We start from the raw sequence: 26,265 nt of genomic DNA on the forward strand, positions 1-26,265 counted from the left end.
TCATGGATCATTTGCATAGACTCCCATCTCGTTCGCTTGATTGGCCGGCGGAGGGATTTCATTTGCATATCTGCCTTTTGCGGACACCACGCTTCCCCACTTCAGGCCACTGCACCGCAGCGCGCCCTTCCCCGGCCGCATCCTTTACGAGCGAGGCAAGGCAAGCCTGCCGCCGTTCGAACGTGGAGGGAAGGACGCGCCTCAATTGTTACCCCGGACGGAGAAATTGACCGCTCTGTCGACATTTTTTTTCCTTCTTCTTCCCTCTCTCCCCAGCGTTTAGACGGAGGGACTGGCTATTTTTTGTTCCCGACCCGGCGGCTGAAAGGTTGGTCCCGTCTCCACTCGTCACACGCCCTCCTTTTTTCCACGCTCTCGTCAATTAAGCTTCAATATCCACCACGGCTGCGACTTCAGTCGCTTGTACTCGACTTTGCTATGTGCTAATTGGTTGTAAAACGGTGCCTACGGGTGCTTCTCCCCGGGTGTGATGATAGACACGCTAGCTTGTCACCGCGCACCACGGGGCGGCGTTTCTTGCTGTGTTTTTAGCCGTGCGCCAAGCCTTGTGTTTCGGCTTGACCCTCCCTCCCCTCTTCCTCCACCTCCTCCTCCTCCTCTCTTCCTTGGCAGGTGGTGGACGGTTTATGCGTTACCGAAACACAGCAGCGGGCCATGGGGCCTTCGGCTGCACTAAGGCGCTTTTGTTTGTTTGTTTGTTTGTTTGCATCGACAAATGTTGTTGTTATTAAAGCTCAGCTTGAGGCACTAAACACACGCGTCCCTCCAAACAATGTGAAAGCGAGCACCTAAAGGGCCCTTGACAGGTTTAGTGCTGATGAGCTCCCGGCCAGACATGATAGAGTTCACTTTATTTATTTATTTTTATTTAATGTTTTTTATTTTTGTGTGTGTTTTAACGCAATTTCATTCACATATTTTTTGAAACAGAAGAATAACTTCTTTTCTTTTTCTTTTGGTGACTAAAAAGTCTCATTTTGATGCAGCAGCACCCCTACCATATTAACTGTATGCATCTTTTTTTATTTTCCTTTCTGGAGTGAAAAGTCCCCTTTTAATGTCCCAAAAATTGACCTTGGACTTTTTTTTTTTTTTTTTTAATGAAATGTAATGCACGTTAAAAAAAGTTACCAGTAATTGACTTTTATAATACTTTAAAAACTTGTATATATAAACCTCTCTTTGCTCCCTCCATCTCTCTGTGTCAGAGTTAATTGTTAAAGGATGTCAGTCACTTAATTTGTGTAGCACGTTGGCTTTTATATTAAAATATGCTCACAGCTAGCGTCTCTGATTTGAATTCAAACGGATGACATGACAGTGGCGCTGTCTCTGACCACCTGAAATGTGCCCGACCTAGAAGGAAAAAAAAAAAAAAACAAACAGCTGCTAACTCCCACAAACTTAAACTGTGAGCTATGAGTAAATGCAGCAAAAATGAGGAATGGTTATTATAAAGGTGTGTTGGTATTGAGTGGTTCAAGTAAAGAATTATGGCAAGATACCCACCTCTGGGGAAATCATAAAAACTGCTTGTCATTTTGTTTGTGTAACTGGGCAGAAGACTATAGTGTGGTTTTTGGTGTTAGGATTATGAGGGGGGTCCAAAAAGTTGGAGAAACGCTGCATTAATAATAATAATAATAATATTCCCCAAAACTGTCGCTTCCCGTGCAAAAGTTCTGGTAATGTAAATTTTCTTGAACTTTGGCATCCCATCGCAATCCCATCGGCGGCATGTTTGTTCAGTGGTTCGCACGGGTGCCTCACAGTTGAGATGTTGTGAGTTTGAATCACATCTCCGGCCTTCCTGCTGCGGTGTTTTCGTGTTCACCCTTTTGCTTCTCAGGATACTTCCTCGCACTTTCCACAAACATTCCAGCGTTCCGGAATGAAGTATATTCGACATCGAATGTTCCGCTGTACTTCTTCATATACCGATAAATGCCGACGTGTTTTATGGCTTTTGCCAGCACAAATTATCATCGTTGACTTGTCCGTTATCTTTAGTAGTGAAGGTGTGGAATTAGTCACCAAAGCATGTTGTATTTCAATTTTTATTATACTGCTTGCAATCCCTCTCTGTACTACATTGCATTGCACATAACTCCACAAATTAGAACTTTCACAAATTCAAAATTCCGGAATTCAACTTTTGAGGTCTCTGTAGTGAGTCATTTCCTTCGGTCCTGTAAATTAGTAATGCCTCATCACGTCTTTGACAACTTTGAAGACACGAGTGCTTTTTGGAACACCTGCAGCTATGTACAGTATTTCAGGTGTGGCCTCGTGGCAGGTGGTTAACACAGGAGCGTGTAGTCATTTAAAAAATGCATGACACGCATTTGAAGAACTATTGCGGTAGCGTTCTGTCATTGTAAGCTTCATTAGGTGAATATGCACAAATTAATGATCTCATACAACAGCTGGAGGACAAATTCTGCCTTTAAAAAGATGTTGCAGAGTTTTAAATGACACTGTCGGAGAGCTATTGATTTAACAATATATTCCCTACTGTGGTTTGCCGTGGTGTACGACGGCATGGGTACAAGGAGAGCAGCAGTACCCGCTGTCCGTGCTCCACAGAGCAATTTGAAACCGCGCCACACCGTCCCACATGCATTACGCCACATAAAACACTCCCATTTATCTGCTGTGGTTGAGAAAACAAAGGAAACACCTGCAGCCTGTTCGGAACAATGCAGTGTAATAAGGAACACTCATCCCAAGCAACCAGTATTAAATTTAGCGAGGAGAAAATCCAACTCATCCGCCCGTCTGATCTCCTTCATGTGTTTCGCATACGTCATCCCGCTTTGTGTGTCCCGACTAGAACTTGGTGTGACCGCACAAGCTCTCAACACTGCTTTAGCAGTTAGCGCTTCCCTGCCCATTAGGATTAAGTGGTGAATGCTGGCAGTGCACTTTTTTTTTTGTTTTTTTTTTGAAGGCTCTCAGCCTGTCTGGTACTGCAAGCCTAGGCTCAGTGCACAATAATTATTGAAAGGATAAATCAGCATCTTTAGGGAAGCTGCATTTCCCTTCTCAAGGCACGCATACTTTCCAAGATGTTTGTCTTTATTCATGTTAGTAGTCTTTCGGTGTTCCCAACTAGAGTTTTTGAGAGAGCTTTTATTGGGTACTGCAAGTATCTAATTATTTGGTAGCTGTGCTGGAGGCAGACTTGCTACCATATCATGCAATGATACACTCGTGCTTGTGAGTTACATGTGTATTTGGTGATTTGTCACTCAGTTTCATGGGTGTGGTGGGCAGAGACTGGGCTCATATCGCTAACTGATCAGACCCTCGGGCCCGCCAACCTCCTATTGATCATCTATCTGCGCGTATGTGGCCAGCTGGCCGGCGCTCTATTTGCTGATGCCGTCCGAATCCTTCACACACACACACACGACTCATCAACCACCTATCTGGGTCTCGGTTGCCGGCGGAAGAGTTGTGAGCAGGGAAACTCGGACTTCCCTGACCCTGGCCACTTCTTCAGTTCTTAGGCTAGCTCTTTGCAGTGTCTGCCTTAGGAGGCATCTTCATTGGATGTTTGCGCCACTTCAACTCCTTGTCATTTTTATCTACTACTACTATTAATCGTGGAGTCCACGGCTCGGCACAACTCAGTGTTGACCACGCACATTAGAATTTGTAACATGTTTACTGTAACATTTACAAATGTTGGCCCTGATCTTTTTCCAAACAGATTGGGGAGCAAAAATCTCTCAACACAACCCATACCACAGAATAATCATTCAAGATACTCTTTTGCCGACATAACAAATGGGCCTATGCTGACTTTGATCCGAAGGTGTGAATCTGTATCAAACTGGGCCCAAGTATCGGTGTGCGTGTGCACCGCTTTAAACTAGACTTGTTTGACATGAATCACAGATCGCCCATAAATTTGCATAGTTTGACAATCAATCGGACTATGAGAAATTCTCGTCTTAAAACTTGAGTTTCAGTTGGACTAACTCGATTACTTATTAGGTTTTTTTTTGTGCGTCCGTGTAAACATACTGATTGTGGTCTTATCCCTAGTATGCTTTCTCTGGTCCAAATCACTTGATTAGTTTTCACAGCAAACAATGCAAGAAAGTTTTTTTTTTTTCTTCTTCTCCCAATTGCTTGCAATAATATAAACAGGAAGGTTTGCTTCAATTGTTCGTACCTTAATTATCAGACCTAATCTGGTTTTGCCGGAGAACAACTCATAGCTGTTGAGCACATATTATAGTCTTAACAAGGTCCATTTCTGAAAGGACCACAGTAGTTTTAAGTCTGTGACTGGCTGAGAGTTCTTGAGACGTCAAAGGTAGGACTGTGTACCGATTTTAAGTATCGTCTGTCGTCGTCATACCTTGGGGCATTTGATGGACCTGAGCGGTGCTAGCTGCTTCTCCATCCCGTTACACCAGTTAATCCAGTGAAAAAACCCACCCCCACCTTCCTTCCAGCGCCACGCCTCGCAGTATTAGATGGTGTTGAGACAATAAGCCTCCCCTCCCCCCTTCGTAGTATCTTAATGTGGGTTTAATGCACCACAGATGCTGACAAACACTTTGTTTTGTTTTATGTGGCTGGATTGTTGTTGTTGTTTTTAACCCTAGTACATGCTCATCTCTTCTTCCTGTGGCTCGTACAACCAGCCTAGCGACTGTGGTCAACAGACGGGCCTGTTTTCATAGCAGCAGGATACGTAGTGCTGCCAAATTCAAGACAGATTGTAACCCAGATCCCCGTAGCCGAACGGAATACCGCACAGGTAACGGCCGCGAGTCCCTTTTCTGGCTGCCTGTCGCTCCGAGGCTAACTTGCTTACTCCATTTAACTTGCAGCCATACTTAACCACCTGCCCTTATTGGCCTTATTGAGAGGCTTCCAGTCACTTAGTGCTTGGTAGTAGACCTGTGTGAAATTAATGAGAAGACGATTGCCATACTGGGGAACCATGATAATAATCCCAATCCCCTCCTTTGTTTTTATCTATAGTTTGTTGCACATTGATAGGATATGCTCAAAATTTAGGTCAAGCTCGCATTTCCACCGTACGTACCAAAACAAAGGAGTACTGAAAAGTGGGACAATTTGGATGTGATATTTTGACACCCATTTTCAATGGAAACTCATTGAAACTCATAGCATAATGAAATGTATTGCTTGGTGGGAATAGGTTAATCCAATTTAATGGATAGTCTGCATTTATCTGGTTGCACAAGTGGCACGTCAATTGGTGGTTTCACCTTCTCTACCAAGATTTGGTGGAACAGCTGGTCGTGGCTTCTTCCATGGCCAGCAAACAAAGGACATTATTAATTATTAAACTGAAACTGACACGCTCCAATGAAACGAAGACCAACATGGATTGAATTACTGAAACAACAAAGTTTTCCACTGTTTTCTTGACACTTGGCATTGGGACATGGTTTGTCCAGTTGTGCTTTGCCCACTTTTGAGCATTAGATTGATTCGTGTGCCGTCTTGCTTTCCATAAAAGCTGATCGTCGCTTGTGTAACCAGTCCTCACGCAACTATTGATCCGCTGTCCACGTTGTCATGGGGAATAAGCGGCACAGACATCCAGTTGTTCAGCACTTTGGCCTCTAGGATGTGATGTTCTCGAACTGCGCTCGCTGATGAGCCACAAGTTCACATTTGGCTTGTAGCCCAACTAATGACGTGCCTCCAGCGTGTACTTAATATGGTTTCTTTTTTGGGCACAGGACATGCTTTTGTTTTTATAATAAAGTAGGTTTAGTATGGGACAAAGGCACACACTTTCTTTAGTTTTCCCTTGAAGGAACTCTATTTTCAGAATCCTGTGGCTCACATATGCTGAGTTTCTCCTGACAGAATGTTAACAGTTGTTGGTATTCCAGGAAGTCGTCTGCGCGTGGTCAACTGTCACTCGGTAAGACTGCCAAAACGGACTACCTTCTATGGTAAGCGCTGCAGCAGAGTTGTGACATTCACGATCATCCTCCCACTTCTTCCACTTCCCATTTTTAGGAGTATCAGCACTGGTGGTGGAATGAGTGTATACATAAAAGTTAATGATCGGCCAGCCAGCGTGGCCTCTTATCGCATTCCACTCTGTCAATGTTTGATATTGCTATGCTGGCTTTATTGCCTGCTGGTTGCAGCACCAGGCCTCAATTGAGTCTATGCTCAGTCTTTTTTTTTTTTTTTTTTTTTATAAGTACTATACTCAAGATGTTTTTGATCTCAAATGTGTTGGACAGTAGCAAAGGTGCATTGGTCACTATACACACTTTGTCGAATTACAGTATCTAAAGTTGAGCACAAGGGATAATGGTAAAACTCTGCTTTGTTTGGACAAAAAAAACTGGAAGAAATAACAAATGTGTAGTCACCCTTTTTGCCTGAAGTCAGTTGGGATTGAGCTTCCTGCATTAGGATAAGCGGAATAGAAAATTGGATGAAATGTCAAATGTTTGCCATTAACTTTACTAAAATCCTTAACTGTACGTGCTGTGCTTAAAGTAACATTTCAACATTCTTTCATAGCAATGTGCATTCTACATTTCCATGGTCAAACTGTGGGAAAACTAACCAACCAATCTACTGAGTAATAGTAGTATGTTGGTTGCAGCTCATTTTGTCTGCAAGGGCGCGGAGTTTGCGGCGCTAAAACGGCTAGCAAGATTCAAAGGTAGCCTCATAACTTTGCAGGTTCCAATGGGGGTTTTCATCTTTTGTGGCATTTTGTCATGCAGGTGGTTTCACGTCATTTTGTAGAACTCGTCTCTGTGGCCTCAACCTGACCCTTTAGCACTCTCATTGACTCATAAAAGCAACACCTACTACTGCCTGCTGTCACACGGCAGGCTTGAGGAAATCGCTAGCTCTGGAATGTGAACGTGACGGATTTGCTGTTGACACCTCGCAATCTAAACTGTCACTTTCTCCCCATTAATCATCTTAGACTCCATGCAGTCCTTCAGAATATACACTAAATGGACAACGTCATTGCAAATTCTTCACTTGGAGTACAGCGTAGGCATGCCAACTAATGTCTAGTCGCCATGCTCTTTTGTAATAGCAGTTTTGATGAAAGCTTCAGATAAAAAGTATAAACACCCCCCCTCCCCCCCTCCTGCAGTCTGCACAATGCATTCCAAAAGCCCTGCTATGCTGCAACATTGCAGAATCCCTCTCAGCTTGTATTAGACACCGTATTAAAAGTGACCCATTTTGCCATGCACCGCTTGAAATGTCTGGCCAAGCGCTGTAGCGGTGACAAAGCGATGGTGACTGAGCGACGTAATTAAACTGCCTCAAGGAAACAAGTCCACAGTGAGATTTATTGACGCGCTGCCGTATTAGAAGTAATGAGATGTAAATATTAACGAGGTCAGTGAGTTCCCCGTCTAGACAAACTCCAAAAAAACTTTCAAAGCGACGGCGACGTTTGAAAGCTCGGCCCATCGGTCATCACATTACTGGGAAGGCATTTTTATTGTCACCTTTGCTACGAAGCTAACAGAGATGAAGCCATTTGACGCCCGCTGGATAAATTTGTAGTCAGCTTTGCATCCTCAAATGTTACACTGACATGGCAAAGACGAATCTTCTCAACCAGCAGTGGTTTACGTCACTCATGTGGTCCATATGACTATGTATGACCAAGTACAGTATTCCAAATAGTCCATCGTAGTACCAATGAAAGTGTCAATAGTGAATGGAAAAGATGCGGTGCGCTGACTCAACATTTTCACTGTTTGGTGTCAAGAGACATTCCCAAGTGTAGAATTTACGCAACGCGACCATGACAAAGCACTGTCAGCAGATGCGAAAATGCGTGTGCGTGAATGGGATTTGAATGATCCAGTGCACTTAGGGTTCCTGTGTGCTGCGTCACCAGCTGGTTAGAGATGATGCGATTACTAGTGCAGAAGCGGGTCATCAACGGGGAATGCGATTCAACCTGCTCGACGCTAAGCCCCTGGCATTAGTCGCTGGCTCGTCAAGCCGTTTGAATACTCTTTCTCTTCCCTGTGTGCATTATAGAGGCATACACCTGCTCCTTAAAGGGCTTTACCTGTTTTATACAGTACTTAGGTTTTCCAACTGGGAAATCCGCCCACACTGTTGTCTTTGCTTCCTTTTTAACTTTCTCCTTTTGCTAGGTCTTACAGTCTAACAAACAAATTGTGATGCAGTTCTCATTCTAGACTCAAGGCATTTTTATTTATTTTTTTATCTGGTCACAGGGCTTTGAAGTGCTTACCACAAATGCTGAGACATTGCCTGAGTAGGAAAACAAAAGACTGAGGTAAATGTGGTTTTGCAGGTTACTCCAATTACACAAGCTCTTGTGTGGTCTTCACAAATAAGACTGGATCAGAACAAGAACAACAATACCCTGGAACAGGAATACCAAATCTGTTTCCAAAGTAATCACCACTCAAATAAGCTTTTGTTTAGCATTTGGTCAACCAATGGTAAAACGTATATCGCTTACAAGTTATAACGTTTGAATTTTAGGAGTATTTAACAGAATTTGCATATACAATGAATATTCACATAGTATTAGGCGTTATTAAAACTAGTTTTCCCTTCTGATTATGAGCCTTTTAATATTTTGGTATTGTTCTTCCATTTTTGTGACATGTGATTCCCGGTCTCTAGCAATAGCAGTTCAGGCACTCGCACATTCAATCTTTGCAAGGTTGAGCCAAAGGAAACTTCGGTTATCCAGGCCATCTGTTTTAGCACATTTTAAAGGTGCAGGATAAAATTTGGTGTGTTTGGAAAGACACACTTGCCGGTGTTTGTGCTTGCATTTCGACCGTCCCTTGTCTCATCTGTTTTGACCCCATAATCTTATACTATACATTTCTTTCATACTGTATACTACACTAAACTGTAATTTCAGGAATCCAATGAGCACTGTGGATTTATAACCGTACAAGACCCCCCCCCCCCCCCCCCCCCCCTCTTGCAGTTTGAAAATGTTCATGATCATTTGAGGAACAGACACAACTGATGTTGTTGTTGGTATTCTCACATCAATGAATGTGCAAGCTCATCTTGTGGCATATCAGTGGCGTGATGCATGGGCTCTTTTGGTGCCTCGGGCGATGTGGTGGCTAGCGCTACAATAGCTTCGTGGTCGACGATCGTAGAGGCGGGCGACCGGTTTAGTGAAGAGATCTATTGGCATCCCCCATATTTCACATCCTGTTTTTCCACTCTCCCCGAATTCCTTAGAGGCCCCTTACAATGAATGGACTTTCCTTTTGAATGTGAGCACATTTCTTAAATGTATGAAGGGTGGCTCATTGAAATGAATTCTTCTTTTTGTCCGCAGCAGTTTTATGTGAGGGGACCCTTAAATTGAGCAAGAAACGGCAGCAACCTCAGTGTTGGGGAATGAAACCGGATGGGGTTACCATGGACACCACAGAGCCCATTGAAGCTGCGGCAGCTGCGGAGTCCTCCATGTCGCAGGACAACGCAATAGAGCGAGCCGTTTCTCCGCCGGAGCAAGCCGAGAATGAAGTTTCACCTGAAGATGCTACAAAGACCAACGGGGGACCAGACCCCCAAGTTGAACTCCAAGCTTTTAACCCCGAAAATGAGGCTGCCGCAAAAACACGCGTGTCCTCAAGGTCTGGATCCCAACCGCGTACTGCTGCCTCACATCAGCTTGTAAATATCACGCAGTCTTCTACGAACAATACGAACTCTGGTGATAAAACTGCAGCAAAGCCACCTGTAGCGGGGCCTGCCCCCAAAAGACCAGTCAACGTTGCAACGGTTGCGCCCACCGCCAAGACCCCGACCAGGGTGACTCAGAGGAGGCCCGCTGGAAACGGACCATCTCGGACTACATTAAGTGCTACTGCGACGGTGACAAACGGTTCCAAGCCCGCAACCCTCAATGGAAGTCGCAATAAGAGGACAGCCGCTGATAATGTTAGCGCAGCTAAAGTCAAAAGTTCTGGTAAGTCGTCATATAAAATGATTAACAGTTTGTGTAATATTATAAGACTAATGCCACCTATGCGTTTAATTTTCCCACCTAGTAACTGTCAGCAGAGCAGCAGCATCCACTGCGCCGAAACCAAGCACTTCTGCTGCTGCCAGAGTTGACAGCGGTGCTGTTCCAAAGAACAAAAGGTATGCATCGCTTTGGATTTCAAATGATCGGCCGATTCTGATCTTGGTCAATCTTTTTTTTTTTTTTTTTTTTTTAAATCATTAATTTTGTTTACTTAATTAGATGTCATGACTAGGGGTTAAACATCAAGGTGTTTAATTGGTGACGTCAATGATTTTTTTTCAGTACAGTGGTCACCAACCTTTAGATTTTGATTTCTCTCGATTCTCAGAATTTTGGTTGGCATTGGTTAGAGGGGAACTCTTTTGTGTTCCTTTTTGTACACATCCTCTCTTTGGGTGTAATTTTCTCTCAACTCATTGCCCCTCTCTGGCTGTAATAAGTGCTGTGAAATTCAAGAGTGGAGAATGAGATGTATTGCGGCCATTTTCACAGTCGCTGAGTCCGATTGCACACCCAGAGTGCGAGTCATGTCTGCCTAAATGGCCTGAGACAGAGGACCTTCAGAGAGTCACTGATACTGAAGACTTGAACAGTTTGTCCCAAAAAAAACAACCCTCTTCGGGAGGGATCAGCCCCTCCACCGCTCCCTTAGGGGCAATCTTTTTACTTGTCATAATCCCCCATCTTACTTCACTGCTGCTGCTGTGCTCACACCAAAAATGTGTGATTGGTGGCATTCCATGTTATTGCTTCTCTTCTCGTTTAACTCGTCCTGCGTTCTCAACAGATGCTGCCAACTGGCCTTTTATCGTTTGTTATTAATTAACAGCACAAAGCAAGATAAATTGATCCGGTATGTGACACATGGACATTAACAAGTTAACTGCTAAGCCCGTTTGAATTGTTGTTAAATAAAACGACATACAGTACAGTCTCTCACATGAGTCTTATTACTTGCATATAAAAGATGATCTTGTGTAGACGTCTTTGAGGACAATTAGCGTTCCATTAGACTCAATGTTTTGTGCCTCCATGTTTGTGTTCCGTGTAAAGTCTTGCCTTTTTGCTGCCTTTTGCGATAACAGTCCTTTTTTTAATTTTATTTTGAACTCAACTTGCACTTGACCTAAATGGTAACAGAAAATGTACATTATTCTAAAGCTGCATGTGTATAACTAAAGGCCTGCGCCATAATGGATCTATACTTAAAAAAATAAATTAATTAATTTAAAAAAAAGCGCCCAACCACTATTTGCGGAAAAGTGGCATTTATGTATAGCTTGACATGAGTCACTGCTGCTGTTCTAATTTCACTTCCCAGTTGGTGGGAGGTTTCAGTAAATGGGGGGCAATGTCATGTCCGTCACTGAAAGGATTCCGCTCTTGATCGTCACGGAGATAAACCGTACACCCTTAAGCCTTAACTGCGTGTGTGCTCCTCTGAGAGCAGGAAAGCAGGTTTTTTTTTTTTATTTATTTATTTTTTTTTTTTATTATTAAAGATGAGAAAAAACAAGTACTTGCTGTTTGGGAGTACTGCCTCCATATGTAGTCTTGAAAGGGGCCTTTGAAGTGGTGAGGCAGTTTCCTTGGAGTCAAATGACAACCAAACACTGCATCTGGCACCAGAAACTTGCTCTGCATGTCAATAATTTGATTTTGTAGTGCATGTGTCATGATGACATGCATGATTTGTAGTTATTGACTCTTGTGAGAGTTGCATGTCCCCGTGCTAACCTTTGGCCATTAAAAAGAGCTTGTGTGGTCGTTAAAATCCTTTTGGACAGTGATTTTTTTTATTTTTTTTTGTATTGATTCTCCACCCCATCTGTTGCCACGAAATGTAATACACCAGCAACAGAGAAGTCTCTAACCATCCACTAATGGTGTATGCGTTAAAGGCTTCCCTCTGTGTGCACTGTTGTCTTGGATCAGACTTTTGAACGAAAACCATAACCGCAATCGGGGTTATTAACTACAACCCCAATTCCAATGAAGTCAGGACATTGTGTTAAACATAAATAAAAACATTTGCAAATCATGTTTGACCTATATTTAATTGAATACACTACAAAGAGAAGATATTTGATGTTCAAACTGATAAACTTCATTGTTTTTAGCAAATAATCATGAACTTGGATTTCTATGGCTGCAACACGTTCCCAAAAAGCTGGGACAGGGTCATGGTTACCCCTGTGTTACATCACCTTTTCTTTTAACAACATTCAATGAACGTTTGGGAACTGAGGACACTAATTGTTGAAGCTTTGTAGGTGGAATTCTTTCCCGTTCTTGCTTGATGTACAGCTTCAGCTGTTCAACAGTCCGGAGTCTCCGTTGTCGTATTTTACGCTTCATAATGCGCCACACATTTTCAATGGGAGACAGGTCTGGACTGCAGGCAGGCCAGTCTAGTACCCACACTCTTTTACTACGAAGCCACGCTGTTGTAACACGTGCAGAATGTGGTTTGGCATTGTCTTGCTGAAATAATCAGGGGCGTCCGTGAAAAAGACGTTGCTTGGATGGCAGCATATGTTTCTCCAAAACCTGTATGTACCTTTCAGCATTAATGGTGCCTTCACAGATGTGTAAGTTACACATGGCATTGGCACTAACACAGCGCCATACCATCACAGATGCTGGCTTTTGAACTTTGCATCCATAACAGTCTGGATGGTTCTTTCCCTCTTTGCCCCGGAGGACACGACGTCCACAATTTCCAAAAACAATTTGAAATGTGGACTCGTCGGACCACAGAACACTTTTCCACTTTGGATAAGTCTATCTTAGATGAGCTCGGGCCCAGAGAAGCCGGCGGCGTTTCTGAGTGTTGTTGATAAATAGCTTTTGCTTTGCATAGTGGAGTTTCAAGTTGCACTTACGGATGTAACGCCAAACTGTATTTACTGACATTGGTGATATCCTTTACACATTGACGTCGGTTTTTGATGCAGTGCCGCCTGAGGGATCGAAGGTCACGGGCATCCAATGTTGGTTTTCGGCCTTGCCGCTTACATGCAGTGATTTCTCCAGATTCTCTGAACCTTTTGACGATATTATGGACCGTAGATGATGAAATCCCTAAATTCCTTGCAATTGTACGTTGAGGAACATTGTCCTTAAACTGTTGGACTATTTTCTCACACACTTGTTCACAAAGTGGTGAACCTCGCCCCATCGTTGCTTGTGAATGACTGAGCAATTCAGGGAAGCTCCTTTTCTACCCAATCATGGCACCCACCTGTTCCCAATTAGCATGTTCACCTGTGGGATGTTCCAAACAGGTGTTTGATGAGCATTCCTCTACTTTCTCAGTCTTTTTTGCCACCTGTCCCAGCTTTTTGGGAATGTGTTGCAGCCATAAAATTCTAAGTTAATGATTATTTGCTAAAAAACAATAGTTTATCAGTTTGAACATTAAATATCTTGTCTTTGTAGTGTATTCAATTAAATATGGGTTGAACATGATTTACAAATAATTCTGTTTTTATTTATTTAACACAACATCCCAACTTCATTGGAATTGGGGTTGTACCTCCAAGAGGGAATCTGTTCGATGGAGGCAATGCATTAATTACCAAGTGAATTATTTTTTTCCCGTTTAATTCATTAATGGGCAATCTTTTAAAATAACTTTAGATAATATAAAAATCCCTCCAGTGTTCATCCCAAACATGCCCCCCCCCCCCCCCAAGTTGGCAGGATTATGCAAAAAACTGCTTAACCTACTTCCATAAAGCTGTGTTGAGGGGTGGAGCATGACCAAAAGAAGAATCCAGTACATTTTGCTCTGAAACTGATCACGGGGGAGGGGAAAAATAAAAATCCTTTTTAAATCCTTAATTTCTCTGTAAATCCTTAAATCTTAATTTGAAAATATGGCTTTACAAAAAAACATGCCACAAACTTGTAATAAAAGTACAATAACACAGAAAATGTACGTTTGAAACGTTTCATCAAACGCGGTTACCTGAACGCAGCCTATGACGGGTTTCCGGAAAGCTCACAATGTCATCAGCCAATTCCGTTTATATTTTTAAAGGATATCTGACATCTGCACTGCATAGCTTAATGAGGAATGTGGCCACACAATTTTCGAGCTGCATTCATCAGATGCTGATAAACATTATGGTCTGTTAAAAAACAAATTACGTTCATTATCCAAGCTTGTTGATGTTATCATTTTGACAGTTTTTTTGGCTGAAACAAATGCTCATTATCATTGTGTGTATACCAAATTGGCAAAACCTATTTCGACGATGATGTTTTTTTGCATCTCCAGGCCTCCTATAGTCCCCTTGGCATCTCGAGTGGCATCATCTGCGTCCAGGGCTGGTAGCACCCTTGCAACCAGAGCACCCACTAGTGCAGCGGCTGCTTCTTCAGCATCTCGATCAGCGCCATCAACGTCCAGGGGGGGTGGTAATGTTGCTCCCAGGCCGACCAACAATGTTGCTTCCAGGCCGACCAGCAGTGCGAGTAGCAGAACTGCTGCGTCTCGAGTTACCACAGTACCCTCTACTGGCAGGAGCACAGCAACACAGCCTCACCCAGCTGCTGCCACAAAGAAAGGTTGGAGCTTTATACCTTGCCATAAGTTAGTTGTATCTTCTGACATCTAATAGAAGAGCACTTAATTGTTCTGCCTGCCACTATACATCACTGGCATAGCGAAATGAACAAAGATATATTTGTAATTAATATATTTGTTTTAACTAGTAAAGTGAAATTGGATAATATCCTACATTAGTGTGCTGCAGAATACTTGTTGGGAATCACTGATTTACCCTAATGACTAATGTTTTTGTTTGCACCAGATGTCAGTCGGCCACCTTCTACTGCAGTTGCAAAAAGGCCTGCTGCTTCATCATTTGCCGTCAAAAAGCCTGAACCCACTAAACCTCCAGTCACCGGAAAACCCACTTCTGCCTTCAAATTGGCCGCTATGCCTGTAAAAGCGGATCCAAAGGTGTCACAACCTAAAACCCAACAACATGCAAACCCTGGTCCCGCCAAGTATTCCAGTCTGACTTCTCCAAAGCTTCCGGCAGCTAGCAAAAAACCACTGAGAAGAACCCCGCCTGCTTCTCCAGCTAACATATCCAGAAACGGCAGCACAGCAATGGCAAAACACGAAACCAAACCCACTCAGGCAGTGGTTCCTTTTTCGGCCGTTGTCAAGAAGACAAAAAAATCCCAATGCAACCCCTCTCTAAGGACACAGAGAAATGCTGGTGCAGCGCTAACAAATGCAACACCAGCGGTAGAATTAGCAAAACTAATGGCACCTGTACCCAAAGAAGCATCTGCAGCTACCTCTGTACCAGAGGTGGTCCTGCCTCAAGCTTCTACTGCAGTACCTCCAACGACTTCTCAGAGCCCTTTGGCTGCTTGCTCTCCTCCACGCAGCCCCGTCCCTCCAGCATCTCCAGCAATACCTCCACCCCAGGCACAAAGTGAAAATGATGCTCCTTCAGCACAACAGGAGCCGGTGTCAACAACTGTGGCGCTGCCAACACCCAAAGTGGCCTCTCTGCCAGAGATACCCAGCCAGTCTATCAATGTGTCTTCAGAGCAGACTACTTTCATATCAAAAGCCGCTCCGACTGCGGTAAAGTCGGTCACTCAGGTAGCTCTTCCCAGCAATCTAAATGATGAGGAAGATGAAGAGGAAAGAGAAGGAAGCCAGTTGGTTTCAGTTTCCGAAATGAGCGGGACCACACAACCCACCGAGGAGTCGCGTCCCGGGTCGGCTGGACCGTTGGGCGGCTCCGCTTGGAGGGCAGGTGGCGCCTTCCTGTCTGAGCTGGACTCGCTTAGTGGGAGCCAGCAGGGGGCGTCAGAGTTGAGCGCCCCCGGTGTCCTGGAAGGCACTGAGAGCATGGATGATCTTGGAGAGGGCAGCCTCAAAGGAGCCATGGACATGGAAGGAGCCTCTGCAGGCTCGCCAGACTTTGAAAAGCTTCCTGATATACCCGTTAATGACTATGAGGAGGATGATTACGACGACGAAGATAGAGTGTGCGACATGGACGTGGGATCGGAGAAGACTGACGAGCCGCAGAGAGACGGCCACGACAATGACGTGGACGATGACGAAGAGGACGAGGATGTGGAGATGGCGAGTGAAGGGGTAACTGAGAGCGGTCTGGAGAGCTACGGGAACGCCGACGAGGATGACTTCGCCGAGGATGAAAGGCTGGACAACTTGAACAGGTTGGCCCAGCTTCCTCCGCCGCCTCAGCTACCGTCGGCCCCAGGTGCTCAGTGGGATCGACCCAACCCGTTTGTGGACCCCTGGGAAGAGCAAGGTCAACGCCCTCAACTGCAGCAGCTCCCTGAACTGGTCTCCCAGCCCGGCCAGGTAGAAGCTGCAGCGAGCCCCTTGTTAGACCCCCTGCAAGCGGATTCAGAGACTCCATCCCAATCCCCTGCTCAGGCCTCGCTGGAAAAAAGCTCTGATCCTCATGTTCCTGAAAACCAAGATGTCTCTTTGCCTTCCACTCTTGAGGATGGGGCCCAAATGGGCATGGCTCAGTGTAACGCGGCGCCACTGCGAGCACCAGATCCGACTTCATTCCCCGCAAGCGCCATGAGCAGCGAGAGCGGAACGCCAGAGGAACTTGGCGATAGCACCCAAGAAGGGAAACTCCAAATTCAAAAAGTCCTGGTGACCTCTCCCCAGCCTGATGTGGGTGTCCATATGGCGAGCGGCGACCAGGAGGTTAAGGGACTGACCATGCCAGCGGATGAGGTTTTAAGAAGCGTGGTCAACGCTCTCACTTCCAACCCTTCATCGTCTTCCGTAACCGAGGATGAAGCCAGCGACACTGAGGGCGAAGCGCTGCTGGACGACTCTTTGGAGAGTCCGGCCATGCTGAACGAGAACAACACCTTTGAGGTCCAGCCCCCCGCAAAGCGTTCCCTCTCGACCGTCGAAGAAGCGGAGGAGTGCGAGACGACGGTTCTGACAGACGACGCCACCCCGCCTTCAGCTACCTCGCTGGCGTCCTACGGCTTTGACTCGGCGACCACGGCCTCCAACGCTCAGTCCGCAGGCGAGGGCTGCATCAAGAGCCCGGGCATCTTCTCCCTGGAGGAGCTTCCGGAGGAATCCAAGGGTCTCTGTGATCACGCCCAGTCCGGCCTCACAGAGCAGCAATACATCGAGTGCGGTAAACGGGAAGTAGGTTCGACGGAGGAAGTGCAGGGGTCAGAGGAAGCGCAGGGTCTGAACGCTTTGCAGCCATCTGAGAAGCAGGAAGATGTCCACCCTCCGTACTATTCTGCCATCTGTGAAAAGACTGACAACTCTTTTGCAGGTAATGTATAGTTAACCATTTGTCTTGCTCTTTGACTCATAATTGTTTTGCCTTTTAAAATCTCTGGCGGTGGTAATTGTTGCAAAAAGGGCAAGTTGTAGGGGGGGGAATACAGAAGTCATTCCTATTGCTTTAAAAGTTCCAATATATGGCTGAAATTACTGTATGTGCAATAGCAATTTCTATTTACTCGTTCTCAATGCAAGGGCCCTGAACCAGCATGACTGATTTGTTTGTGATGCAGCACTTAAAAGATGGAAACACTGAAATTGTTCAAATTAGATTGAATTGCTAAAAATATGAAGCCTAATTGTCTTAGTGCTTTTTACCAAATGACTAATTCATGTCTTCATTGTATTTCTTTATTCGGGTGTGGTCGGTGCTTCTGTCTTACAATAGAGGAACTCTACCCTAGCTCGCATCACTCCATCTTGCTTGCACTTTAAATCCTATAGAATTGTACCCTTGTCCTTGAATAATGAACCTTAAAATAAAGATACCTTTTTATAACTATCCTCATTGTATAGTTCTGTTAAGAGTATTCTGCAGTGGATATACTGCAGCTCTGCAATCAATGCGCTGCCGACCAGTCTAGAGTGTACCCATCCTCAGCTGGGATAGGCTCCAGGTCCCCTTTGACCTTTGAGGACAAGCGCTATACAAAATGGATGGATGGAGTGGATAGGGGTGTACTGTGTTTATGGCTATTACGATGAATCATCCAGTGTTGCCTTTAGCCAGCATGACAACGCCACTCGGTCATCCTATTGACCACAAACCGCAGCATGGTTATGGTAATGACTTTAAATCAAGCCCTTTTCTACACTGCCTTTAATATCAAAGTTTTCTGCCTTTTTTTCTTGTCACTGTATATAGATGGGGTCCTCGGTTTACGACAGAGTTCTGTTCCTACAGCAACGAAGTAACCCAAATTTGTACAAAATCTGGAAGGTACCGTAGGATATTAAAGTCAGAATTGGACTATTTGTATGAAATATACTGCTAAGCCATTATAAAACAATCAAATGGCAAACAGTGAGTACAGTATGGCAGTAAATGAGTCCATTGCGTCCTTCATGGATATTAAACCTTTTCATGCAGTGAAAACGTATTTGCCACAAGGCTTTACACGATCAGGATATCACGATTTTTGGGGCCGATCAGAGTTTTAAAAAAAAAAAAAAATGTAGCAATGTGTCTATTTAAATGACGTGTTCATTTACTTTATATACTTAATTGCTCAAAAATATATTTACAATAAATATCTTTGTTCATCTATTTATGCCAGTGAGGCATAGTGACACAGAACAAATGCATGGTCTTCCATTAGATGGCAGGAAGTAAATAAAATAATTAATGTAGCCACCTTTTGTGACATTTTTGTTTGGAGTGCCGTGAGATTTTTCCAATTGTAAAATATGTTCCTTGGCTCCATAAATGTTGGAAATCACTGCTCTAGTCAGATCGTGTATTCTAATCAGTGAGGTCAAATCAACGTGACAGAAATAATGAGTGCTAACTTACTGTAATTAAATTATTTTATTGGAATTAAATTACTTTACCCACACCAAAACTTTAGAGCATGATTCGACAATGGCAGCATGTTTACGCACTACCATTAGTGCGAGCAGTAGCTTACTTGGCTACATAACAATTTGTTGCCTCCTTGTGAGCCCTATCGTATTAAAAGTACGTGAACATACCTCAAGCAAGCCTTAAACAAACGTCCACTCCTATCCTGAGCACCGGTGACAACCAACACAAATTCCCCGCCCCATTTTGTTCTTATAATACAGTCGGCGCGATCCACTCTTGTTGTCATCGCCACGGTAACTGGTGTATCCGGTCGCATTTGAGTTGACAAGATAAAGCCTAGTGATCATAAAAAAACGGGATGCGGTCGTCTAATCCGGGCATTACGTGTTGTCTGTGCCACACTGCTGACATTTTTTATTTTTTATTTTTTTTATTGGCAGTCAGGTATTTACAGTACTACGTCAAAAGATGCGCGACATGGCTAAAATAGACCAGCTTTTGGATTCAAATATACTTTGCACAGTGGCAACGCCGAGTAAAGGTCTTTTGCGGTCATTGATCGGAACGGCGAATTATGACATTAAAGCCAATCAGCATAAAATGCCAAATATCGGCCAATACCGATCAAGCCGATCAGATCGGTGTAAAGTCTAGATGCCACCTTTAAATGTATTTTTTTTTTTTTTTTTTGCAGTTTCCACCCACTTTTAAATCATTAAACAAATGGAAATATCAGACAAAAACAACCCAAGTAAATATGCAATTTTTTAATATTAATTCAAGGAGGGGGGGGGGGATTAATTTTTCACACGGGGCCAGTAAGCTTTAGTTCTCCCCAAATAATTAAAATCACCATTTTAAATACTGCATTTTTTTTACTAGGGTTATCTTTGTCTGTTTACGTTTGATCTTAATCATGAGTGGTAAAAACTATGCAATTAATTTTTTTTGCCTCTAAACAGTAAATATTAGATGTTCTATGAATGCAGACGGAATGTTGTTTAATCAATATAAGACATTTACAGACATATCTGCCTTTACTTTGGAAAATAATTATCAAAAGTGTTGCCCGTTTTCTGTCATGTTACAGAACAAACCAGTAACTGAATCTGGTTGGTTTGTGCATTTTCTGCGCTGTTAGTTTGAAATAATGTCCCGTTTTTTACTAAAGGGATGGAAATTGGAAATGTTTTTTATTCCTCGATTAATAATAATATCTTAAGCCCGACCACAAATATTCTGCTTTGCCGGGTTCTAAAAGACGTATGCAGGAAGAAAAAAAAAAAAAAAAAAAAAAGCATCATCTTCTGTTTGGGCTCTGATGAGGCAATTTAGCCAGATCTCTGTCTGAAGTAGGCTGTAGATTTCAAGCTCTAGAAGTATCTGCTGCCCAAAACAAAGCCCCTTTCCTGAGTTTCCCAAGACGTGACAACCCACTGGATGCCGCCACCTCATCAACAGATCCAACAGCAGCGCTCCAAGCAACAAAGACGTTGGTAAACGTTTCACTGTTTGGCCCCCAAGACGGCTACTGACTGTGCTGCAGCTTTTAAGTTGTCTCCACTCCACTCTAGGTGTGTTGCCGCCCAATGGTTTGGTTGTTTTTGTAAAGACAAAGAGAGAGAGAGAGAGAGAGAGAGAGAAAAAAAAAAGAAAATTTTACTGCACTTTTCTAAGGTGCTATAAATTTCAACTGAGCATGTCACTGGTACATACTGACTTTGATTTCTCTCATCTTCGTTCAGGTTTGCTGAATAGCTTGGCTCAAGGACTGAATATGTGGAATCGGGGTTCAACACCGATTCACTGTCCCCCTTTTTATTTTTTTAAATACTATTCATCAGTTCCTGTATTGGTTGATGAGCCCTGCTTACGTTGGTCCATTGCAGGGGTGTGGAACCTTCGGCACGTAGGCCACTTTGACCTGGGCAAAACGAGGACGAACTAAAACCTGAAAAGGTTCCCCGCCCCTGCTCTATTGAGTCTAAAGCCGAGCTATTGGTTCCTTGTGTTGCTGATTCATGTACACAAATGCATGAAGAGCTTCTGCATGCCTTAATTTCAATTCACGGGTGATTTAAGCTGGTTGCATATACAGGAAGTTGGCTGCTTTTTTTTTTGTTTTGTTTTGTTTTGTTTTCTGGGTGTTGGAAAAAAATGGTTTGCACATTTTTTGCTCGTCCACGCTGACCACCCCCAGGTTTTCTGCACTGTTTTCACAATTTTACTCACCCCCTTTATAAATATGAAATAAAATTTCTGCCCACATTGCGAATATATTTTAATGGAAACTATTTTGCTTGAGTTTGGTTAGGTTGGCTGTTTTCCCCCTCACACTGCTTTTATTTTATTTATTTATTTTTACTTGAGGTCCACCACCTGTTCTTTTTCCACCCTTTTCACACTGCTCTGCTCACTGTAATCCTTTCTCCTCCACACACACACAGGCCTCACCTCGCCACCTCATCATTGGCCCCGCCCCGGTGACCCTCACTGCGTGCCGCCACGGCTGACCTGCGCGGACCTGCCGCCCCGGAAGGCTGGCCAGCAAATGCTCAGCCCCCAGCTGCGCCGGCTGGAGCAGCACCAGAAGCAGCTGATGGAGATGCAGCAGCGGCGGGAGCAGCAGAGCAGACCCCTGGAGGGGGCCGAGCAGGAGAGGAAGAGGACGGAGGAGGAGGAACAGAGGAAAAAGAAGGACGAGGCAGAGGAGGAGCTCAAGAGGAACGAGCGGGAGGCGTGGGGAGAACCAGAGGAGGGTAACATGGTTGACCAGGAGGGAAAAACTGCTGTCAAGATGGCTGTCGGGGACAGCAAACCTGTTACTGAAGAGAAACTGGTCAATGGAGAGGCAAAAATGGCTGCTAAAGAGGAAACAAAGAGGCGTGAGCTGGAGTTGCAGCTGCAGCAGCAACAGTCTGAGCTGAAGCAGAGGCAGCAGATCCTGCAGTGGCAGCAAGAACTGGAGGAGCAGCCGTCCCCCGGTCGCACCGTGGTCCTGTCCCCTTCGTCGGGCCTGTGTACCATCTACGAAGCTTTGGAGAACAGCGATGACGAGCCAGACGGCCAGGACAGACTCCGGCGTCTGGCTCGCGACTCTTGTGAGAGGAGGGTGACTGCGGACTTAAAAGACCCAAACAAAAGCCCCAGCAACGGGAACCGCTCCTCCCCCGAGCGCCCGGCCCCCTTGGACCTGGGCTGGGGTGCCAAAGTGGACATGGTGCAGCAGCTCATCAATCAGACATTGCTGCTCAACGGAGACGGCCGCTCCTCTCTGCTGCTGCTTCCGGGCGGCGCGGGCGGGACTCTGAGCCCCCTGGAGAGCAGCCTGTGGCCCAGCCTCCTGCCTCCCATTAGCCCTCCCTCGGCCACTGTCACCTCTGTGAGCAGCTTCTCCCCGGAGGCCGCCGGAAGCTCCCCCCAGGGGGAGTGGACCGTAGTGGAGCTGGAGACGCATCACTAGTATGCAGGCCACGAATACCCCTTTCACACACAGCTGGTACCAGTTCTGGTTCAGTACCGGCTCTTCCATCCAACCGTTTTCTGCGATTGTGCTAATTAGGGCGAGGTTGAGATTATTCAAGATGGCTTTGGGCGAGAGGTGAGGGGAAACGACCGCTTGCACCTTCGGACAATTTAGTACGGAAAGCTGTTTTGAGCATTTAGTTGATATTGATACCTAGCTCAAGGTCCATGCACTAGTATGCTCTTTACCCTCACGAGTAGGTCAACTTTGGCATACAGTGACCCCCTGTAGATTCACAGTTCAGCATTTGCCCATTAGCAGATCGGGGGGCGGGGGGGCTATTTTGCTGTTTTTGTGCTCAGCCCAAAGCCATGTCTAATATTAAAATTAGGGATTGGTAAGTAGTACAGATACCGACCAAGTTTCAAGGGTTCATGAATTCGTGAAGGCTACTGAAACCAGGCACTGATATTTAAGGCAAAAAAAAATCTGACACCAAGTCCTCCGTGCCAGTACACTGCAGCGGTTTGCACATCGGCGAATCATGTGCGTCAGTCAGAAAGAAAGGTCTTTGTGCACAATTATGTCACTGTGTAAATTTAAATTTTAAGTATCAAAAGTACTAGTGGTATTAGTGAGTACTGAAGAGCGAATGCTCGTACTGTTAACGATCATCCCTAATAAAAAAATATATATATATTGTACTTTGGCCCCAAAGTAATGTTAAAGCGAAGGGAGGAGCTTCATTTAGTCTGGCCATACCCTCGGCCAATTAAAAAAAAAAAAAGAAAAAAGAGCTTTGCTGTCATCTTGTGACATCTGAAACTCAATTATGAAACTTTTTGGATGGATGTGAATTACTCAGATTTTTGTTATTCACGGCTGGCCTTGGTCCCAATCTTTTGCAAACATTTTGGAGGAAAACTGCTATAAGGACAGCTGCATGTTACTGGTGAGCCAAAATGCTGCATGAGTTAACACCTGTGAGCTACTAGAAGTGAAGCACTAGATGCTAACTAGTAGAATTGCCAATTGTATTAACTAGTGCAATTTTGCCTCACTAGTATCTTGTAGTAGTGAGGACAAAGAGGATACTAGCACATGGAACTTAATGTAGATATTAAGGCGAGTGACTCAATGCCCAAACGGCTTTCAATAATTTAGTCTTCATTGAACCTAGCGTGCGTATTTTGGGAATGTGAGAGGAAGCTAGAGTACCCGGAAGAAAACCCAAGAGGTTCAAACACAAAACCGGGGTTGCTTCCCTGTGATGAAGCCAAACTTGTGTGCGGAATTTGGAAGCGAGCGCTGGCCCAGCTCGGCGTGAAAGGGGGTGTACAGTAGGAGACCGTAAACACGGTGCTGATGATTCAATACGCTTGGTAAGCTAAGAAACTGGAAACACGCACACCGTCCAAAAAGAACAGACACTCGGCGCCCACAACAATGGGTACACCTGCACAATCTGAGGCTGAAAGGGATTGATGGCATTTCCATTCATTTCAATGGGGGAAGTGTTTTGAGTTGCAAGCCTGGCCACGGAACAAATTAAGCTCGTATCTCAAGGCACCACTGTAAATTTTTACAGAAGCATCAAATAAAAAGCCAATCGCATGACATCACGCGTAATGGCGGTTGAAATGCCGAAGGGGTTACCTTTGGAAAGGACAGTTTGATCCAGAGATTAAGTCTCGCGATCATGTGTACCTCATGTTGTGATTGCTGAATGTAGATTTAACATCAAAACAGTTTAATATTCTTATACCAGGTAAAATGTCAAGAAGAAGAAAAAAAAACTCTTTATGCCAAACATCTGAGCCACGGATGCACATAAGATTCTATTTTAAAATGCTTACTGTAGTGTTTGGAGTAAGCAACTACACTGGAAATGACTGTCCCGTCAACTACTGTATTGTTAATGCACCTAGCTTAAGAGCCTTTTTTTGTTTTTGTTTTGCTTTGCCTTTTGTCCACCAAAGGTCGGTACGATGTGTACGCGGTTCCCCTTGAAACATTTCAGTCGGCCACTGATGCTTTACTTGATTTTTGTATTTGTCCACATGTATGGAAACCCAATTCTTTTTATTTGAGATGCAGCTTAAGGTTTGTGCTTGTACACTGACCTCAGTAGTAGGAACCCAACCCGCCCCAAAAACTACGTACGACTAGGGCACAGCTACACGTAAAGCGGGACATATCTGTAACGTACACACTTTCATAATCACAGATGTATGAAATATCTGCACACGAGAAGGATAACTTTGGCAGTACTAGTACGGTCTTTGTCATCACTAGTACTAGGGATGTGTGAATACCGGTAATAGCCTTATTTTAAGGTATCGGGTACTTGTCAAGGATGCCAATACCAGCCACCGATACTTAAGGCAAAAAAATAACAATAATCGCCCAGTTGTTTCCATTAGTAGTAGTTTGTAGGATGACTTTGCAGGCCTTTTCCTTAATTTTCCTCAGTGAGTAATGCAACAAATTTGGCATTTAATTGGACAAAGGTCTTGAAGCGACCCTGAAAAGAGAATATTCTGAGAATAAAATCACCATTTTGAGAAAGCAAAGCTGTAATGGGAGGGAGAAAAAAAGTGATCCAGTTTTGACCTAAAGCAAGACTGGCTGATTTTTACAATTTCACAGTCGTAATATTATGACAATGAAGCTGCAAAATGAGGGGGAATTGTAACAATTGTGAATCTTACGAGAATAAATACACGAGGAAAATGTTTCTAAGAACAGCCATGAAATCAGGGGGAACAAATCTTAATTTATTTTAATTTTTTTTAACTTTACAAGAATTCCGAATATGAAAAGTATTTAAAAATACTTATTGTACAACGTAATATGAGGAAACCGGTTTTCTTTGAGAATAAAGTACTAAAGTTAAAGGGAAAATATTCAAATTTCTAAAAGTCAAAACGAGGCAGTGTTCATAGTCACATTTATATAAAGTTGTAATTTTACGACAATACACTTTTATGAGAATACATGCACATTAAGAGGAGGAAATGTTTTTTCAAAAAAAAAAAAAAAGTTAGAACAGTCGTAAAATGAGTGGGACAGTCATACTGCACGGCTTTTTTCTTACTAGTTTTCATAAAATGACAATTTGTTGAGAGGCACTAGGTTGGAGAAAAGTTCAAATTTTGAGAATCAAGTACTTTTGTGAGGAGTAGTTGTAATAGTGTGAGGTAAGTCTGAGTTTTGAGAATTCATCGGTGTACACTAAATTGTACTTTTGTGAGTAAAAGTGTATTGAAAAAAATCTGACTTCAAGGGGGAAAAAAATACTTTTTCCCCCTAATGGTTCTTTGCAAAATTAGGCTTGTTGGGCTTTGATGTGCTCTGTGTCATAGTTGTTTTCCCGTTTGTTACCTTCCCTAATGTAGAACCGTGAAGAGGACCTTAAAATGGAAACTTAAATTACAGTTCCATCAGTAACGGTCATAGAATAATGGGATACAATAGAAACCAGTTGCTGGTGCAGATGTTATCACTTTTATGAATGTAAAACTTTTTGTTCTGATTGTAGGTGAGTTCTAAATGTATTTTTCTGAAATGAAATCCAATGAATGATGTCAGATGTTGATATTGTCAGTTGCTGCAGGTAAATTTTCTTTCTTTAAAAGGCCACACTGGATTTTATGTGCACCCACTTGCTGAATAAGAAGGATCCCATGATGGGCTTTTAATTTATTGACTGTGAAGTAAGGTTGTACATTTTAAATGGAATATTTCGACAAAGTGCATCGGGCTGCATTTTTTTTTGTTTTATTTTCCAAGGGCATAAATCTGTGTGTGATTACTTGAACGTGAGATTTAATGTAAATAAACATTTTTTAAGAACTCTAGAATTACTTTTTTTT

The 26,265-nt window shown here is 43.8% G+C and overlaps 1 protein-coding gene across 1 annotated transcript; it reads left to right on the forward strand.

Annotated features, from left to right (window-relative positions):
* Positions 1–26,245, forward strand: prr36a (proline rich 36a). The gene is made up of 6 exons (XM_061771688.1): positions 1–328; positions 9,368–10,003; positions 10,086–10,179; positions 14,349–14,638; positions 14,884–17,388; positions 21,372–26,245. Exons 2-6 carry the CDS (start codon positions 9,430–9,432, stop codon positions 22,385–22,387), a joined length of 4,479 nt encoding a protein of 1,492 aa, XP_061627672.1. The 5' UTR covers positions 1–328; positions 9,368–9,429; the 3' UTR covers positions 22,388–26,245.
* Positions 26,246–26,265: the final 20 nt, after the last annotated feature.

The sequence above is a fragment of the Phyllopteryx taeniolatus genome, chromosome 4, assembly GCF_024500385.1.
Source record: "Phyllopteryx taeniolatus isolate TA_2022b chromosome 4, UOR_Ptae_1.2, whole genome shotgun sequence".
Taxonomy (NCBI): Eukaryota; Metazoa; Chordata; class Actinopteri; order Syngnathiformes; family Syngnathidae; genus Phyllopteryx; species Phyllopteryx taeniolatus.